Source organism: Paramisgurnus dabryanus, chromosome 14, assembly GCF_030506205.2.
Source record: "Paramisgurnus dabryanus chromosome 14, PD_genome_1.1, whole genome shotgun sequence".
Classification (NCBI taxonomy): Eukaryota; Metazoa; Chordata; class Actinopteri; order Cypriniformes; family Cobitidae; genus Paramisgurnus; species Paramisgurnus dabryanus.
The window spans coordinates 18,804,868-18,826,722 of NC_133350.1; the positions used below are offsets into that span (position 1 = coordinate 18,804,868).

The 21,855-nt window shown below is 37.7% G+C and overlaps 1 protein-coding gene and 1 long non-coding RNA gene across 2 annotated transcripts in view; both read right to left on the reverse strand.

Annotated features, from left to right (window-relative positions):
* Positions 1-21,855, reverse strand: part of cdh4 (cadherin 4, type 1, R-cadherin (retinal)) — a 298,802-nt gene that overhangs the window by 42,157 nt on the left and 234,790 nt on the right. The window contains exon 8 of the mRNA XM_065241440.2: positions 9,894-10,066. Within this exon, the coding sequence (XP_065097512.1) occupies positions 9,894-10,066 (173 nt within the window). The remainder of the gene's footprint in view (positions 1-9,893; positions 10,067-21,855) is intronic.
* LOC135718990 (uncharacterized) lies at positions 14,311-15,143 on the reverse strand. The gene is made up of 2 exons (XR_010520977.1): positions 15,017-15,143; positions 14,311-14,514 (listed from the first exon to the last, which is right to left on the reverse strand). It is a non-coding gene; the product is annotated as an uncharacterized lncRNA (long non-coding RNA).

The following is a 21,855-nucleotide window of genomic DNA, read 5'->3' on the forward strand; positions in this document are numbered from 1 at the left end:
ACTTGATTGGTTGCTGTACGTGTCAGTCACATGGCCCTGTTGGGCAGTCCTTTGCCAGTCCTTATACTATTCCATGCTGCCATGGTTCCCATACTTCCAGTATAAAGGCTATGCAAGACTATATTTAAATGTATTATAAAAAATGAAAATGTACAAGTGCTATGAGTTGGTCCAACAATATTTTTAGCAATGCAGGCATCACACAGTAGTAAGTACCTTCATATGTCATGTTGTTATAGTCAAAGCTCAGTGGTGGCTTTTTTTGAGGACGCTCGATGCGAAGTTCGTCACAACATAACCTCATCTAAAGGATTATTAGGAACACCTGTTCAATTTCTCATTAATGCAATGGTGTAATGGTGTGGGATTGTTTTTCTTGGCACACTTTAGTAGCCTGGTCCAACCAGACTCTTGCACATTCATTTCATTTGTACAGAGAGTCTGGCCACGCTCCATTGCAAAGCGTTACTTCCGTTAAGGAGGGTCCTCTGTTGAAGTTTAAAACTATTGGATCTGCCCAGAGTCACTCAGGATCTGCCATTGGCGATCGCTAACGTGTGGTCGTGACGTATATCATGCACCGAAACCGTCCGGAAACAACAAGTCAGAATAATCAGACAAACAAAACTTAGCAAACCTGGTTCTTGCCCTGGCTTTAACTTCTGTATATTCGGCAGTTTTGCAACAACGGACCGAATAGCTTTTCTCACGTCTTTCTCCGCTGCCATTACTGAACTACAGCTCAAACTGACGCACGACCTCAATGTCATCGTTGACAGCCACCCCCATCTGTTCGCTGATTGGACCTGCAGATTTTTGCAGGAGAAAACGAAACCCTACAGAGCAGTCCCAGACGTAGTACTGAAGCAAAAAGAGAATTTAGCGGAAGCACTTAGGAGGGCGGAGCCAGGCTAACACTTTAGGCCCCTTAGTGCAAATTGGGCATTGTTTAAATGCCACGGCCTACCTGAGCATTGTTTCTGACCATGTCCATCCCTTTATGACCACCATGTACCCATCCTCTGATGGCTACTTTCCGCAGGATAATGCACCATGTCACAAAGCTTGAATCATTTCAAATTGGTTTTTTGAACATGACAGTCCCACAAATCTCGATCAACTGCAAGAAGCTGTTCTATCAATATGGGCCAACATTTCTAAAGAATGCTTTCAGCACATTGTTGAATCAATGCCACGTAAAATTAAAGCAGTTCTGAAGGCGAAGGGGGGTACAATACCGTATTAGTATGGTGTTCCTAATAATCATTTAGGTGAGTGTATATGCAGCCCATCATGTGTGTGGTTCCGTTTTTCAAATATGTGTTCTGCACCTCGAGAGATCCTATGTGCATCACGTGTTTTGTCAAAATAAGTGCCTACTGCAGACGCATCTAAAGGGTTTATGATAAAAGAGACGCTCACGTGCGAAGACGCATTTGAGGCAAAAGCACGTGTTTTCGCTGCAAACGCGCCGCACATATCGCGTCCTTTGCATCGCCGCACGCAAGGATGCATCTGATAGCGCCTTTGGATTGACTTTGTATGTAATCTACTCGTGCAAAACGTTGAAATCGCGTTTGGTGTGTATGCCCCATAACATGCAAAACTTTGTTTCTCCATTATAAAAGTGTGAGCCCTGCTGCATTAATCTATTCACAGAGTAGGGCACCTGATCTGAGAAAGTTCAAAGACCCCTCTCCCAAACCCAGAAAACAGAAGACACGTCCTACTCCATTTAAGAATGACATTAAAGATTCAAACAGTACAATTAAAGCAGAAAGAGAAGACACAAAGTGCCAGAAATACATGAAGAGAAGTTGTAACGCGTTAGACAGACATATACTCTATGAAGTGAGTAAGACAAGATGACAGGCAAAGACATGCAGCGGATGGGCGGGGGCTGCTTGTTAGCTGCTGTAATCAGACAGGTGATGGCGAGCGGGTTAAAAGGTGTGTAGAGGTGACGGGGTCTTAGTGTGAGAGGGTAATTGGTATTCAGACCTGATCAGATGTGTGTGACATTAAAGTCAATGCGAACTCCCACCAGTGCAGCTACAGTACGAAGCTCTTCAACCCACTAATTACTGCATAAATATTCCAATTAGACTACAGGTACTGATGATGGAGGATTACCCTCCTGATGTGAAAGTGTGTGTGTGTGTAAGGAAGAGAGATGGAAATGCAGAGAGGGAAATGTTAGGGTGCGTGTCCTAGGCTGCCCATCTCCCCTATGTATCTGTGGGAATCTACGCAGGAGTATAGCCCCCTGTTGTGTACATGATGTAAAAATGAAAGTATCGGGCTGGCATATTTATTAAAGCCCAACAATTTTTATACTAAGTGCATGTTTACACAGCATTTCCCCAGTCCTAATAAACTTACTGCATTTGCTTATTTCCACACACTTTGTTCTCCACCAAAAGGTTTAAGATTCTTATAATGCATTTTAAAACAGTAAAATGTAGAATAAGCCAATATGACCCTTACTGTGAAACCATCACGGGAAAATCACATAAAACCATCCTACATCTGTAAACAACATTCTGTGGAAATAAAACCATGGTATCTTGCATATTGACTTAGTAAGATCGATATTAAAGAGAAATCAATGATTTAAAGCCAATTTGCTATAACTATGGACTTTAGCTTGGATTTTACAGACAAGGTGACACGTTTTTTGGTTTATAGTTAAAGGAGACATATAATGAAAATCAGACTTTTTCCTTGTTTAAGTGCTATAATTGGGTCCCAAGTGCTTCTATCAAACTAGAAAATATGAAAAAGATCAACCCAGTAACTTAGTTTTGGTACACCATTCTCTGCAAGCATGTGAAAAAATAGGTAATTGAAATTTGGCTCCCCTTGTGATGTCAGAAAGGGATAATACAGCCCCTTAATCTGCACTATCCAAGATCAGCTCATTTGCATTTAAAAGGACATTTAAAAGGACAATTTTGAGCTAAAACTTCACATATGCACTCTGGGGACATCAAAGATTTATTTTACATCCTAAAAAAGTCTTGTGAAATGTCCCCTTTAAAGATATAAATATCAAGATACAAAATATGTTAACAGCAGGTGTAGCCGTCTCAAGGAGAAAGGTGATTTTTACTGTCAAGCTAAAAAAAAAATACAAAATACACCATAAAATAATCCAAAAGACTTGCTACAATTCAAATCTTCTGAGGAAATACGACATGTTTGTGTGAAGAACAGACAAAAGCGTACGCCTCTGTTCCATGACTGTCTTGCTCCTGGGCTTTGGAACTATATTAGGGTGTGTAAGTGATGACTGAACCATTTTTGTCATATTATTCCTTTCAGCATCATCCAGCAAACTAAGCGTTCAGGTTGACATAGAATAAGATGCTGAAAATCTTCCAACTGTTTAATTTGCGATGCAGCTTTATAAACACACAAGTGTGTCCTAGTTTTAATTGAAGAGCACAGGTGGAAGAGAGCGCAATCACTGTGTTAGATTAATGAGCAGCTCACTTCACTCCTGAGAGGAGGACAGATTACCGGCCTGCAGTCTCCACCACGACCCACATTCACACTCCTGTACAGACCATCTCAGTCCCTCTGTCTTAATCAGTGGATTAGCAGTTATTTGGAGTCTTTGCTCCAGGTAAAGACTCATGATAACTTATTGGAGAGAAAATAGAAACAGTGTCACAGAGGGTAAAGTTTACCATGTGCCACATTAAACAGGAAGCCAAAAAATGGTTATGACTTTAACAGAAGAATAATGTCTAAAAACACATTAACAATGGTAAAACTACAGTAATGCATGGTTGTGCAATGATAGCAGGTGCAATGATATTACGCACTGCCCGAAAAAAGTCCCCTTGGAAACTTTCAATACAGGGGACTATTTTTGGGCAGTGTGTAATATCACTACGCCTGCTACAGCCATGGTACATCGGCAAAGTCATTGATTTTCACGCCAGGGAGTATAGTTCCTAACCATATCTGCCTATAAAATCACAACATTTAATTTTCCATCGGTCTTAGTACACGATATAACTACAGAAGAGTCAAGTTTTAAATACAAAAAATATTGAAACTCTTTGCTTATTTTTTTAGCGCAATGCTAATGGTCTAACCAGATTCAAGTGTGCTAAGCTATGCTAAAAATGAGCATATTTTCAAAAAAGTGGAATGTCCCTTTAAATAAAATAAATAGTAGTCATAAGTATCATGGGTATATTTGTAACAATAGCCAACAATAAATTGTATAGGTCAAAAAAAAATAAATAAATATATATATATATATATATATATATATATATATATATACACAGTACTGGCCAATAGTTTGGACACACTCACTCGTTCTTTATTTATATATTTTTCCACATAACAGAATAATAATAAACTCGTCCAAACTATGGCATAACACAAATGCAACTGTGGGAATTATGTTGGTGACTGAAAGCATCCAAAATAAATAAAAATTCTGTTATATTTTATCATCTGAAGTGCAGTCACCCTTTGCCTAGAAATTGCAAAACCATGCTCGTGTCATTTTATCAAGAAGCTTCTTGAAGTTTGACTTTAGACTGAATTTTAAACAATATTGAAGGACTTCACATTTAATCTGGGCTCTTAATGACATATTTTTTTTAATATTCAGCGCAAGTCATCTATTTAAAAAATAATATTTTAAAATAAAATTTTAATTTTCTATAAAATTAATATGTTTGGCACAGGTATAGTTTTTTCTACAAACGTAATTTCATGCATTTAACCATACACCTTCAGATTAAAAGATTTTTAAAATCATAGTTAACATTTTAGTCCAGTGTGTCCAAACTTTTTGGCCTGTATTGTAAATACATACATACATACATACATACATACATACATACATACATACATATATATGTTTTATATATATATATATATATATATATATATATATATATATATATATATATATGAAGAGTTTGGTTCCAAAACGCAATAAATCCATATTGACAAATTTCGGTAAAAACGTGTTTTCTATACCAAGAAAGTGACAAGATGAAAACCACTATTTTCTGTTACAAACTTTCACATAGCATCTTTAGGTTATAAAAACATAAGAAATTCAAATCCATAACTTGATTTTCAAAGATTTATTATAAAAACTAATTATTTTTTCCACAAAATGCAATAAATCCATGACAGTTTTTTATTTCAAAATGCTATAAATCTATTAAATCAATGTATAAATGTGCATTCATCTTTACCATTTTATATTTATTTAGTTGACTAGTGGTATACAATGATTAAAAAATAAACATTAATGGCATTAACCAAAACACTTACTTTGTTATATTAAGAACACATTGCTGCGGTTATATTTGACGTCGTCTCTTTACATTTTCACAGCGATCAGCTGTAAAATGTTTTGGTCCCGCTCGATTTTCGTTGACTGAGTAAAATAATGTAAAGTTTTCATAAGATCCTCTGGGGTCAATGTGTTAGCATGAGAAGCTTGATGCTGTCTGGAGAACAAGCAGCCGAGTGCCTCTCGCGGAAATTATTAGATGTTGATGGCTTACGTTTCTTTCCCGTCACAGAAAACCATCACAGGTTTAGCAATGCTATTAAAGTATTATTTTGTTTTGTTTGTTGATCACGAAGTACAAAGCAGATGAGGAAAATTAGGATTCCGTGTACTCAGCGCGCCGCCATGTTTGTTTACATTGCGTGAATGGTCCGCTGTAATATCAGGAATGGATTTATTGCGTTCTGTAAAAAAGGAGGAGTGGCGTTTGTCGCATTTTGGGAACAAAAGGAGAAAAGATGACAGAATATCACGGCGGGTATTGGATTTTGCGTAAAATTAATTATTTACTTTTAACTACTGACCTGATATAATACTGATTTTGGCAGTAACTCATTTTTTTCAAAAATGGCGTTTATTGCGTTTTGGAACCAAACTCTTCATATATGTAAGGGATAATGTAGAGGCAGCCGGTAGTTATTGGGAAATAAGCCCCGACAGTGTGATCAGGACCCGACGCGAAGCGGAGGGTCTTGTATCACACTGAAGGGGCTTATTTCCCAATAACTACCGGCTGCCTCTACATTATCCCGCTTATTACACGGCTACTTGTCACATAAGAAAAAAAACTGGACATGAATATGAATTTGAAACATTTTATTGGCATATTTGTTTTAAATTAACATTTTTATCCTTCCGCGAAACTTTGCACAGATGCATAAAATGATCGTAATACCTTATTAAGATCCTCTGCTTCATACTTGTCTGTCTCCATTTTTTCTCTTTTAGCCAGTCTTTGAGAAGTTTTAATGCCCATTCTGTATTTTTTTGTGTGTTGGCTTCGTAGCTGCCATGCTCTATTTTGTCAAGTTCAGTCTCAGTAAGCTCTCTGTGTCTTGTCGTGGTTGTCCAGTGTTTGTCACAAGATGGCGCCAAACAGACAGTAGCCTAATCTTTATTGATCTTTATTGGCGCGGAGCGATTTTACTCGTGCAAGTAGTCCGGCTATGCGTTATTATTTTGGAGCGGTTATTATTTGAAAAGAACGAACCTGCAAATGTCTCAACTGACCAATCAGAATCAAGCATTCCAGAGAGCCGTGTAATATATATATATATATATATATATATATATATATATATATATATATATATATCCATGGGTCAACGACAACAACAATGAAGAATTTCACAAATTATTATACTACAAATTAATTAATTAATTATTGTTACTTAACCATTGTATTAGTTTACAGTTTATAATTAATTTAGATTGTACATTATTAAAATGAATATATGCAGTTGCTAACTTACAGAGGTATTTCTGCATTAACCTAAAATACTCTTTTATTTATTCGACTCTGTGCAGTCAGGTTCACTTACTTATTTTACTCCCTGCTTAAATATCACTTTAGTGGCTTATTGTTTTCGTAGAAATGGAGGCAACAGCAATATAATACAAGACTGTTGTCTTTTATTGCTTTCAATTCAGAATAAACAATCCGGAATAAACAATTCATCCACCTAGTAATATAGTAATATAGAATATAGTATAATCATAACCGTATACGTTTTGTATTTGCTAAACAATGCAGCAACACGATTCATAAGTATAAAAAGTGCAATCAAAGGCGTCTTAACATTCATTTCACAGTGGCTTTAAATGTGGCTCATCCAATCAGAATCAGAGACTGGCAATTGGCCTGAAATTGGCTATTACATAACATCTGCCGACTCAATCACATTTTATCGTTGTAACTACATATTGTTTTGTTAACAGAGGAGAGCGGCGCAGTCTCATCAACACAAAAACAGTCATGCTGCAATATATGAATATGATGCTAATGAAAACGAGAACTGAGTCGACCATGAGAAGGTAGTGATCACGTAGGATGCAGAGATTAAGGAGAGGTTGAAAGACTTCCCCGCAGGTCCGCTTAAGCATTCTGGGATAAATTGAATGAACCTTTCAATGACCCTCCTCATTAGTGGAGCAGAGGGAGGTTATGGATGTGTGTGCTTGTGTTTATAAGAGAAAGAGAGATAGATAGAGAGAGGGATTAATGAAGAGGTTAAAGAGGAAAACACGTCTGGTGGGAAGGGTCAAGCTCTAGGACTCAGATGAGTTACGATAAAACTGTTCCCATGACCCTGAGAGTTCATTTATGTGGGGAGTGTATGCATGTACTGAAAATGAAGTCAATTGAATTGTAAAGTAGATAACAGTGGACCCGGGTGATTAGATAATTAATTCTAGGTGGGTCTGAAATACAACAAAACTCTGGCGAGGATGTAAACATCTCTTTTGTACAATACAAGACAAGGATGAAACACAGGCTGAATCCCAATAATATACACACTGCATCAGTATGACAGTATTGGGATATACTTTTGTGTTTCTTGCATAAAAAATAGATGCAAACCCTTTGTCCTCCATAGCACACAAGCATGCATACTTTGAAACAGGGTTGTAACCCAAATAGGAGTAGGCGGCGACACGTCCAATATTCAGATATTGAATGCTTCACAACCATTGGAAATAGTCCAGTATGTGCACCTTTGGCACACTATTGTCAATGTGCATTGATTTGGTAAACATATATTCTAATCTGGCATACTACGTTCTGTAGGATCGCTCGTATGCAAATTTGGAATTGCCAATTGTCTTGGTTTACTAGCCACTACAGCTGTTGTCCATCTCTGATGTGTTTTGAGACTGGCAGACGTGGGCAGATAGCTGCTCTTCAGCTTGAAAAGGTTACGAATAGCTCAAAGGACATGCTGATCATTAAGTTGATTCTAAAACCACTGTTTGTTATAGTTCAAGAGCGTCTCTTTTGAACGTTGTTCATGAGAGATGGGGGACCGCGTGAACCAAGTATGCTCAAGCACATCATAGCCGAGGATTAATTAAGGCAGAACACAGGGGAGAAACAAAGCCGGGCATTCTTTACGAAAAGCAAGGCGTAAACACACAAATGTACAAATCTAGGATTTGATAAACACTCCAGAGAAAATGAATCTGTGGGTTTCAAGAGAGTGCTTATATTGCCTTCAAGTGAACCTTGATAACTCGTATCTCCGAATTGGGCATTCATTCTTACAACATGTAAAAAGGAAAAAACACGAAAGTAGCACGCATATATTTATATGGCTATAATTTGCGCACACAGGTAGCTTCTAATTAAAGACATGGAAATCCATATTTATTACACTGCTCCTTGGAATACTTGATTTTGATTGGCCAGTTACGCCATTTGCAGGTTTGTTATTCCCAGATAACAACCGCTCAAAAACCTGAATTCTGCAAATCATTTTGACAGGTACAGTTTAATATTACACAAATATATACAGAGGCACGCGCCCCCTTGTTTTTTTTTGAGCCAAATGGATTTTGCATGCAACCTCAAAATCAAAGAAGCGTCCATTAATCTGTAATTTGTCTTTTAATCTGTTTAATATGCACAATATTATCAAGTATGTGCTCTATCCTTGTCACTTTTCAGAGATTTTGATGGTGTTACATTACTTTATTCTGGTGGCAGGCGCTGCAGACAGCGCAGTAGCAGACGTCATTGGCGTCTCTTTCCTGTTGCTGCTGCATTTTGCTGTCTGAGGAATTAAAACGTGTAAGAAACGCTCCAAACCCCAGTATGGTAATGTACAGTTAACCTCATCTGTGTAGAAAATGTATGGACCGTCTCAACGTTATATTAGTAGAGATTTCTAGATTCATCTTGGTACAAAGTTTGCCAGAGTTCATGGAGGCGCGGAATCACACATGCTCACATACAAGGTTAAATTTTATGCAATAATGTGTTATTCTAATAATTTTATCTAGACATTTTTCAAATCATTATTAAACATTAAAGTCAATCACGTGGATATAGCTTATGTCATTTTCGTTGTTTATATACTTTATGGATTTAAAATTACATTCATTTTGCATCATAGGATAATGCAGTTGTTGTGCAAAATGCATTAATGACACAATTAAACAAGTCATTTATTAAAACTGAAATAAATAATACATCCCGTTTCAGATGTAAACATGATACCAATATTTAATTTTTCTGATTAAATAGTTTTTGATATGAAAGTTAGTCAACACTTTTATTTTGGAGGTTTTTGCATGAAAGCAGGGGTGTTGTTAGAAATGTAAGTGCCATGGAAAAGACTGAAAGCTCTATAATATTTTGTTTGATATATATATATATATATATATGTTACGTCACAACTCAGCAACTTGGGTATCATCTATAATTCCCAGTGGTAAAGTTTCCCAGAGGTAAATATAACATTTATTACAAGCTTTGAACTCGTAAGTATGCTATTTCCTACTCCACTTGAAGGTAGCATCACTTCTGTGTGAAGTGGCAAAAAGAAGTGAAATCACTGACCTCACGGTCGATGCCTGCTGCAATGGTGCTGATTTCTCCCGTGGCTCCGTTAATGGTGAACATATTGGGGATGGGAATGTGTGGAGTCTGGCTTAGGATGCGGTAGTGCACGAGCCCATTTGCCGTGGTGCTGTCGTCGGCGTCAAAGGCCGTTACTTGCATTACAGAAGTGCCTACAAAGGAAAAAGGGAAAACAAGCGTAAATCAAAACATTCATGCATGCATAATCGCGTTCGTGTTGCACAACAGCTGTGCTTGTTTTTCTGGGTTTCTAAGAGCCATCGCGCACACAGAGCACAGCTACTTAATCAGTGATCCAAACTTTTTCTGCACCTTCCTTTGCCTGAGCGGTGTCCAGACATCACATCTAATCCCATGGTTTCTCACACCTGAGTTTTACCTTCTTCTCCGCCTGCTTATCCCTGATTTTGCTTCCCTTACAAAATCTTTTCAGTAATGAGGCGCCGTCTGCATTTCTCTACTTCGTCAGCTCCATCAATTTTATTATCCTCTTGCTCTCTTATAGCTGCGCCAGCTTTAAAAGTCCCCACTCTCTCATGCACCTTTATTTGTTCTATATCACAACAACTCTAAAATCTGCTGCTGTAGTCCTTGCCAATATATGACATTACCACACACCAGTGATAAAACCCTTTTTGTATAGTTATATTTGCTAAATAAAGAATTCAATAAATGATCAAACACACATGCAAAACAAAATATAAACAAATTAAAACTGCAAGCAGCGATAAAAGGGCCCTCGCATCCATGGCCACCCCCAGCCAATGGCCTTAGAAAAGCAGTGAACAGTGAGCGATATGCATTTAAGTGAGTAAATATAGGAGGAATATGGCAATGGTATTTTGATGTGCCACACCTCCTGTTGGCAGTAGGTGGCGCAATAACTAAAACTGAATAGTGAACATACATGCCTTCAGTCCTAGTCTTATTAAACATTAGAGTAAAGATTGAACACTGTATGTTTAAGCTAATGTAAAACATACCTGTTCATGATGCCAATAGGTGGTGCTATAACGTTAACTGAATAATGCCATGTTCATGTGTTCAGACCAGGACTCTTATCAATCATCTGAAGTGAGGCAGATTAGACATAATCAGTGTAAAACATGTCACTTCCTGTTTCCAGCTGGTGGCGCTATGATCATAACTGAGAACTGTCATGTAGATGTGTTCAGTCAAGGACTCTTATCAATCATGTGAAGTTTGGGACACATCAGACATTGCATAATGATTGTAAACATGTCACTTCTTGTTGCCAGCTGGTGGCGTTATGACTATGAGTGAATACTGGCAAGTATATGTGTTCAGTTCAGGACTCTAATCAACCGAGTGAAGTTTGGGACAAATCCGACATTGCATAATGATTGTAAACATGTCATTTCCTGTTGCCAGCTGGTGATGCTATGACTATAAGTGAATATTGGCATGTAGATGTGTTCAGTCCAGGACTCTTATCAATCATGTGAACTTTGGGACAGATCAGACATTGCATAACAGTGTAAAACATGTCACTTCCTGTTGCCAGCTGGTGACGCTATGACTATAAGTGAATATTGGCATGTAGATGTGTTCAGGTCAGGACTCTTAGCAATCATGTGAAGTTTGGGACAGATCAGACACTGTATGCCTGAGTTCCAGCAACTTCCTGTTTCACAGCGAAAAAATAAAAATTTGGCGGGTTGGAACAGACACAAATTAAAATGTAGACTCCTTCGCAATTTAGCATCACAAAGTCCTAAAAATAAGACAAAAAATTATTATGCAAAATATGATTACTATACGACGAAAACTCTACTAGGAGTTCATTAAAGTATGACGCCTGAAAATGACAAAAACTGAGCCAAAATAAGATAAATATTTCAAAATAGCTGACTTCCTGTTTGGTTTAGGGCATCGCTCCAGACTTTTTTGTAGGGCTTGCCATGTTCCAGAAGCATACCAAATTTAGTACATGTATGTCAAACACATTCCGAGGCCTGCTTTGTTGAATATTTGAAAGTGGCACTAAAACAAGCTCCTTCAGGTTGCCAGCTGATGGCACTATGACTATAAATGAAAACTGTTATGTAGATGTGTTCAGGTCAGGACTCTTAGCAATCATGTGAAGTTAGGGACAGATCGAACACTGTATTCCTGAGCTCCAGTAACTTCCTGTTTCATGGCAAAACATCAAACTTTGTCGTGCCAGAACCGACACAAATTTTCAGTCAAATCCTCCGCAATATAGCATCACATAAGATGACACTCACCAAATATAATGATTCGACGAAAACTGTAGGAGGAGTTTGTTAAAGTATTACCCCTGGAAATGACAAAACTGCGCAAAAATCACAGAAATAACTTCCTGTTTGGTTTACGGCTTCACTCCAAAATACTTTTTGTAGGTCTTGCCATGTTCCAGAAGCGTACCAAATTTCACACATGTACGTCAAACACAGTCTGAGGGCTGCTTCATTGAATATTTATAGGTGGAGCCATTTTCCCAAGCCAATTCCAATGCCGTCTGTGCAAAGGTGATTTTTCGAGCAAAAACTAAAGCGTATGTAAAAATGTAAACAATTTAATTTCAAACAATCTGCCAATATTTTTTCTTATATGAATGGTGTCATGCACCATTCCAGTTTATTCCAGCCTAATTTAACCTCTGGTCATGTGAATAAAAACAACAGTTTGAGCCTGAGCGTGCAGAGTGTGAAGCTTCCGCCAGTGCGCTGTGTTAGGTGCCAGACGATGAGGCGGGGGTCCGTGTATGGCCTTTAGACCCAAAAACATGATTATCGATTTTTGAAAGCTTGTTTCACACCATCTCAAATGTGAGTGAGCAATTATGGGCCTCCAAATAGAGAAACAGAGGATACACCTCTTTGCAAAGCGACCAAAATGTCACCCTGTCATTCCGCGTTAATGTTCATGCCCCAGCGTTCCAGTCACTTCTGTCATTTACTATTAATGGCGAGGAGGGCGACCGCACGTTCAGCTTTACGCTAGACCTCACAAGTTCACGGGTTCCTCCGGCCCTGATGTAATTGTATGGAGATAGTGTCATCATTTCTGTGACAACACACCTATGAGGGGATAATTGTGGCTGAGAGTTCTATTTCAAAGTTCATTAAGTTTCAGCGCAGAATCTGTCACTACTCCCCACGAGAATGAGAAAAAGGAAAAAATGAACGAAGGGAGAAGAAAAACAATTAGGCCCTTTTCTGATAGGGCTACATCAATTTTTGAACAACTAGCGAGAGTGAAAGAGAGAGAGAAATAAAAAGGACAAGAGAGTTGCATGTCAACGCTGTCGTTTTCAATTTTCAATGAGTGCTATTCTGTAACGGGATTAAATGCTTTCTATGTGTAAAAGTGAGAGAGATGACCGTGCAGGAAACAGTTAACCCCTGGGCCTTTTCAATTGCTTTTTAATTTGAAAACTAATTCAATGCTGTAATTGCTTTTCGACTTAAACCAGTGAAGCTCAAAATTCCTCCTTTCATTAGACGCATGCTGGTTGGAAGACTCTCTCTTTCACAGGTATATATGAAATTGGGGAGCCATTAGTTTTAACAAGTTTAACATAACCAGCCTGGGAATGGAAACCAACCCTTGCAGCGCCGTCTTTGATAAAAGCCTTCTGCAGAAGAATTACAAAGTTTTTTGTTCTTCAAGGTTGCCTAATAAAATCATTCTTTTCTGATGTGTTTTTGATGGTAAACATGACAACACAGACCAAGGTTACACTTTTATATACCTGAAACTATTACATGGTTTGGAAACGAGCAGTTTGAAAGCTTTTTTGTGAAGTGATATAAAGTTTGGAAGCAAAACTAAAAATATAAATATAAAACTTATGTTCAGCACCATAAAAACACCAACAAAACTACAGAGAAAATAACTTTTTAACAAGTCTAAATTTGTGCACATTTTTAATTAATAAAAGCACTATGCCAGATTATTTCTCATTTGACAAACACACAAAAAAAGTGTGTGCAATTTCCGGTTTTGGATTTTATAGGGACATTTTCCCACACTGTAAAAAATAAATTGTTGGCTCAATGAATGATTTTTTAGTAACTAGTTCCACAGAAATTTTACGTTCACTCAATTTCTGTCTCCAAAGTGTTACCTGGATTGATGTTTTTTAGTTGGCCCAAATTTGACTCAAATATAAAAAAGTATGTTGGCTCAATTAGCTTTATAGTTCATTCAACTAAAATGTTTTAATCAGTTGAATCTTTAAAAACTTACAGCAAAGACTCTGTCAATTAAAATTTAAGTATTTACTCAATGTTTTGTGTGTTACTTCAATTAATATTTATTATTTGGGATTTTTTTTAATAACATTTTTAAATTATTTATCAAATAATTTATGCTGGTGTTGTAAACAAAATAATTAACTTCAGTCACATAAAAACAAAAGCTTTTTATTCACTTATCATACAGACTGAACATACAGAATTAAGTCTTCTTTAAATAGAGGGCATAAAACAGTCCAAAAAGCCTCCAAAGTCAGTCAGAAGTTCTCCAGGGCCATTTAGGAGACTTTCCTCAGCCAGTCCAAGCGGAGACTGTCTCGCTATGTCTCGGGTCTGCCTCTGACATCATCTCCGCTCTGGTTTGATAAACAGAGGAATATAAACACACACACATACATAAATAACATGTTTAATATAATAAAGTTTGACGGTGAAAGACTTTATTCCCTAAATAACGTTAATGTTAGGCCAAATTTCCCTCAGCCATCACACATAATTAAACACTATTGGGCGGTTTTCTCGGACAGGGCTTTTCACTGACTAAAATAACTTACTGACATCTCTTAACATATGAGTGCTATTGTTTTGTCTCAAAATGCACGCCAGTATTGTATTATATAAGGTTTGTTTGTAAAAATGTCCCAATTATAATAAAGACCGAGTTCTAAACTCTGTCCGGTAAACCAACCCTATATCCAGGCTTTTTATCTTAACTAAAATAGCTCCACTTTACTTCGGTCACATAACATAACACACTTCTAATATATCTTTACAAAAATATAATTACAAAAACGTCGAGTATTTGCGTCTTTGCCAATTAATATATTCTAAAATTAACATTTAATTACAAACACTTACCTGACGTGAACTTGAGGAAACGGCTGACTTGTGTCCTTCCTTGTGTGAATCAGTAAGTGATTCCAACTGTTGCGTGCGGATTGATCTCAGATGAAATGAACTGTGATCCAGATCCTTCCGAGTTATAACATTTTAAATTCAAAATACACAGACGCACGCGCATACATACATGCACACGCGCGAGTACGCGCGCGCGCACACACGCTCGCCCCCGGGTACACACACGGGTATATTTAGAAGTTTGTTTAGAAGTATATTTAGAAGATTGTTATGATATTGGGACTATTTCTCCACTCGCACCTTCAGCTCTGAAGTTCAAATTCGCAGGCAGTACGCAGCCCAGTTATAACAAATGTGAAAGATATGAAATATCATTCAACAGCGATATCATTTAAGTCCAATCCTAAAATATGATTTAAAACATACCGGTAAACCTTTTATTATTAAGTATAAGAAATTAAAATGAATTAAATCGCATGTTTAAACGCCACAGAGATATCAGAGCCAGCAGTCGATTTCTGATGGGCTTGCCGAGGCGAGGCTGCGCTGGGCGGGGTGTGAGCGCTTAAGTGTCTGTGATTTTCTGGAGCTCATCTGGAGCTCTTCTCCGTCCGAAAGTGTCCGAGCACATTTTTAAATAGACGCTATCTATATTAACCGACCGCATATTTAAACTTAAAGCACATACATTCACGCCTGAACAACTCTTAAAATTACATTTTGTTACCAAATAACAGTAATATTGTGAGCATTTTGTTGTCAGGAAACATAGCTGTCATAAGTCCACATATTGACCAGATTTGTCTTAATTAGTTCAGTCAACATAGCCATTCTGAATGTTGACTGAATTTGAAAATAACAATTCACTTAATGTTTTAAACACAGATTTATGTAGACTTAAAATAATATGTCTACTCAACTAAGCCCAAACAAGAAAATTGGTTTAACTTATATATTTTTGCCCTTCCAACATTTCATTAATTGGATTTTTTACAGTGCAGACAGGGTTTAGGTTAATCTAGGACTAGGCTTTATATGCATCTGTGTTTAATGTTTTATGTTGTTTATCATGGTTTGTTACTTTCCAAACAAAACTACATTTCATCTGCCAAAAAACATTGAAATAACCACACGCATATTCTTTATCTACTATCATTTATTGGGCAATAAACACGCATACAAGGATTACAAACACTCACCAGTTTCCATTTACCAAACCTGTGCAATATACAACCTGGGACTTTATACACTTACTGTACCATGCTGAGCAGCCATTTTGGTTGTGACATCATATGGGTCACCGGTTCATCCTTGTATAAAAGTAGGGATGCACAATCTTGATTTTTCATGGCCGGTTTTTATACCGATTTTCTTAACAAGCAAATTGGCCGATTCCGATCCGATTTCCGGATTTTTTTTCTTATCAAGCAACAAACAAGAAAGAATAAAGTATACATAAACAAGATGTTTACTTGGTATTTAACAGGCTAAACTTGGTTTTGGCTATCAATAACTGTAACCATCTAAAATTAACAGCAGTAACTGTGCAGTAGGCTACGTTAAATACAAACATAAGTGGTTAAATGAGACCATGACATGGATGGTTGAGTGAGGGTTGATGGTCTTGCCTGTTTTGCATTATCAACAGACTTTTGATACTTATTGTGTTCTATAAGGTGATTAACTTAAATGTCTGACTAAGTTTGTTGTGGCGAATGCAGGGCTCTCAGGTTTTTTTAAAACTTTGGAGTGAGATAACATCTGTTAGGGGAGAGACCCCTCTGCCCCACCAAATTCTCAAGTTTTGCTAGCAGTTCAATGTTACCTATTATTCATAACTTATCAGCACAAATATAAATTATAACAATTGGTAAGTCTGATAAAAGACAAACGAATTTATCCAAATTAAATAAATTTCTCTACATATTAAAAAATACAAATGTATCATAATTAAAATGAAATCTGTATTATATACAGTAGGATTGCAGCACTTGCCATCAGCGTGTATTTAAGCTGTGTTTAAGAGAGAGATAAGATAAAGTTCAGTACTACATGGCAATAATAATGAAATACATCTCTGGTCCTTTCATTCATTTCAGGTTAGTTTCAGGTAAGCTAAAGCTTCTGATTGCAAAGCAGTTGGAGAGTTTTTTAATAAATCAAGCATGATTTAACACGTATTTGGCTATATTCAAGAAACCTGCGTTATTTACCGCATTTATCAGATATTGCTCTTCTAACTTTCACTCTGTGCGTGCACGCGCCGCACATCCACGTGATTGACATCAGAGGAGCTCGAGAAAAACTCGAGACAGCTAAACTCGACAGATAACTTCCCTGCGCCTCATCCATTAATTGTATATAGCAGGAAAAGTAATAAGTCTCTTAGAAATACAAGGTGTGAGTTTGTAAACTGACTGAAATGCGTGTATCTCACAGTGAATGCGTGAGACTTGAGAGCCCTGCGAATGTACTGTTGTTTCTCCGCGATTAACTTGTCCTTTACAGACATTGCAGCTTGCAATCTTAATGTCCTGCGCACAGATTTCGAAATGCTTTTACACAAAAGACATGTTTGCGAATGATTAAAATGTAGGCTGTGCACGCGGGTGCACTTCCGGAAAAATCGGCCGAAAAATTTAAAAAAAATGGCCGTTGCTGAACACGCAAAAAACGTCCGGTTCCGATTTCTGGCCGGTCAACCGGTGCATCCCTATATAAAAGTGTTCTGTTTTTCTGTTTAAAGTCATGGTTTCAAAATGGTTTGGTCCAGGGGCGGAGCTAAGAATATAAAATGGCTCCCAAAAAGTCAGCCAGTGTGGGTTGTTATAGAAGTTTGTGTTTGGCTGTGTGCAAAGTTAATTGCAGATTGCTTGCTGATGCAATTCAGATCAGTTGATTTAGCTGAACTAGTGTGTAAATACTTTGTATATAGTGTATATTTTGTACAATTTATTTTATTTTTGATAATTTTTAGATTTTTACACCGTGTGTCGTTAATAAATCACCCCCCTTACCTGAATCCAAGCGGCTTTTGCCTCCTATCCCCGGTCAAATCCTAAAACATACATTACAAAAAACACTACAGGTGTGCATCCTGAGACAAAACAGTGTCACAAATATATGTTAAAACTAGTGAGGACAAGGTGTTTTTAAAGGGCACATATCATGAAAATCTGACTTTTTCCATGTTTAAGTGCTATAATTGGGTCCTCATTGCTTAAATCAACCTAGAAAATGTGAAAAAGAGCAACCCAGTAACTTGGTTTTGGTAAACCATTCTCTGCAGCACGTGAAAAAATAGTTCATTGAAATTTGGCTCCTCTTGTGATGTCAGAAGGGGATAATTCCACCTATTTATCTGCATTATCCAACCACCATTTGATGCCATTTAACCCTCTGGGGTCTAAGGGTTTTTTAGGGCCCTGGGGAAGTTTTGACATGCACTGACATTTGTGCTTTTTTCAGTTGCTTAAAAACATATTAATGGCAAAAGTCTCATAACACTGTGTTCATCACAAACTGGGCTACAATATCATATAATCAACATGTATGTACATGTTTGTATTTTTGAGAGAAAAATGTTTATGCGTGGTTTTTGAAAAAGCAACATTTTTAAGTCACTGATATAACTCCACAAAACTCATTCTAAACATGTTTTCCCAAGACTTTCCAAACTGGATCTAGTAGTCTAGAGTTTTTTCTTCAAAATGATGTGAAAATCATATGGCCTACTCAATCACATAAAGCAAGATATTGATTTACAATTTCTAAGACACTTTTGCTTGGGAAAGGCTGTATGCGTGGAGGCGGGAAAGCTCCTGAATAATCAGTGATTGACAGCTGAGAGACAAAAGAGTTGAATAATGAGCCACATAATGAGCCTTGTGGGGATGTTCAACAGGAATGTAACTTTCTCTGTAGTTAACCATGATAAGGTTTACTTTTCAATATAATGTAAATAAACACACACACACACACACACACACACACACACACACACTTTTATAAGAATACCAAAATGCGTGTCGAGTTCCCTGACTAGCGTGTTTGTGTATGTGCGTTCCAATCGCGTGAACTGTTTGATGGAAGAACAAAGAAAACACTCGCGTCTGGAGATACTGACACACATACGCAAGTAAATAAGGATTTAGATGTCATGTTTGGTGCAATCGGATGAAAATACAAGGAATGGAGATACTGGATTGTGGATTGCATATCCATTGACTGCAGGAGGCACGAGTCATGCATATGGATGTTTCTGCTCATTCACTTCAATGGCGCGGGGGTGTGGCGATCACATCTCATTACAGATAATGAGGTAACTGGAGAAATACGGTATTTCTCCTCCTTTTCATTCAGTTTACACCGAATGACAATATCTGTTTTCAATCTCACTTATATCATTTAAAAGGAGACATTCTAAGCATTATGTAGACATTTATCTTTTGTTTCTACGACAAGTATTCGTTAAGTTACAGTTTATTTTTCTGACGCGTTTCTGAAAGGACTTCACTGAGGGAGAGAAAACAAAATGTGCATCATGTTTATTTTCTTAATTTTGCGAAAAGCACAACATTCTGTTTTTATTGGGAGTGGACAGAAAAAAACTAGACACTTTAACGTTTTAAATGATGTATAAATCATATATGTATGTCAAAAATCAGCAGAGTTATCTAAGTCTCTTTGGGGAGTGATTGAAAAATAAAGAGTTTGCGGCGCCCGCGCCGCCGTCGATCCCAGAGTGTTAATGCAGAGATCAGCTCATTTGCATTTAAAAGGACACACCCAAAACCGACACATTTTTGCTTACAACTACAAAGTGGCAGTTTTAAAATGTTAGAATTAATTTTCTATATGATATTTTGAGCTAAAACTTCACAAACGCACTCTGGGGACACCAAAGATTTATTTGACATCTTACAGTCTTGTGAAGTCTCCTTTAAATTAAAGCAGCCCACACATGCATTTTAGTCTGGGATTAGGATAAGCCCTGTCCGGGATATGGCCCCACAGTGTATAAAACTATAATGAAACTTAAAGTAATTTTCTTATATTGTAAACCACATATAATTTGGAATAAACGTAAAAACTATTGAAATTGTCAAAAACCAGACCACAAATGCATATAAACCATCTGCTCTCCGCTTGCTTCCTCAAATTTCTTAGTTACAACCCAACATGCTTACATTGAAAAGGCAACATTAAAGCTCTCCATACTTGGCTGTCCGCACGAGACAAGCTGCTAGCCAGACTTAACCAGTCCTTCAAGCTGTTATCACTACGTTTCCCACTACATATTACGCTCAGCACAGTCTCACACCACTCTCATGGTGAGGCTTTCAAAGCAAATCTGTTTTGTCAGGGCCGTAGCCATATGGAGTCCTTTGAGGGCCATGAAGAGGCAAATGACTTTTCCTGCAAAAAGAGCCCGAGGCAGACGCCTACTTTAAGACCATTAAACTGATTGAAACATTCCTCTCTCCTCTCACTGTGTAGATTCCCCTCTCTTCTCCTCTCCTGTGGACGGACGTCAGGGCTTAATTAACCCCCATGGCCAGGCGTCTAAGACTGAACGTCGAGTATCATCCTATCAGCCACTGTTAGCAAAGTCCTTATCGGACATGCGAGCTGCAGAGTGTGAATACACAATTATTTTTTTAGAGTAGCCTCTCTGTTGCTTAGGCTTGTTTTTCTCAACTCGACCAAGAAAATGTCCATTGTCATTGGTTATTTAAACAAAAACCACAGCCGAGTAAACTGGGTTACAGCTGACAGTTGTTTTGAAGGTGAGTAAAATCCAAAAACAACACACAAAACAGTTCTAAGATGGCATAGGCTTAAGAAACTGATCTTTTGACCATATACATATATATCTTTCTGTCCCATCCATTTACATTTATTTAAAGGTGCACTATGTTATCAAAAAAAGCAGCTGGATTCACCATAAACTATGTTTCTGAATCACTGCCGAATTGGATTAAACTTAAATTGAATCAGTCTTCTAAATGAACAGTAATTGGGTGATTACTTGTGTTTGGGCAACAAGGAACACAATTACTTTGTGCATCTACGCCTCCGAGCAGGAATTTAGCTGGCAATGAAATCAGTAATGTATCATTTAAACCTGTATTCCGGTAGTGAATTGATCTGATAAGTTCACATACATCTGTGGCTGGTGATAAGGACACTTCCCTGCATGCTTCTCTTTGAATGTGGCCTGTAGTGCAGGGCCTGATAAAAAATCCCCTGCAATACTTCAGAGACACTCCGATTTGAGCATCTGTTCGGTTTAAGCTTCCCCTTGGTGAGTTAAACTGATAAACATGTGTCTTCAGCGTTCACGCTTAAAATATACAAAACATCTGCTGTGATAAAATCCTTGTGATCGCGGAAGATCAACGGGCAATAACGGCATTGCCATTTTTCAAGGCTACGAGATTAAACGCAATCTCACGAGGACCGCATCGAGAGTAGAGTTTAGCTTGAATTCTGGGGACGCCATGTTTTTAATTCACATAAAACATCAAGGATGTCAGCACGGCCAGCGGTGGGATAATGGAACAGACTGTAATGCCTCCGTTTTCCATGGATAATTTAGAGTGCTTGTTTTGCGCGGAGCAGACCCACGCTCTACTGAAGGGAAACAGAAAATAGTGTACTCTTCCTTTTTCTCTTTGTTTATGAATTCCCACGAGAACAAAGTTGTTGTGAGGAGAGCTCAACAAAATAAAGACTAAAGTTTTTTCCTCCGAGGCGAGATTTCTGGACAGTAACGTTACAGATCTTGGAAAAACTCATAGTCTATGCTTTTGGTGCTCAGCCAGCCAACTCTGACT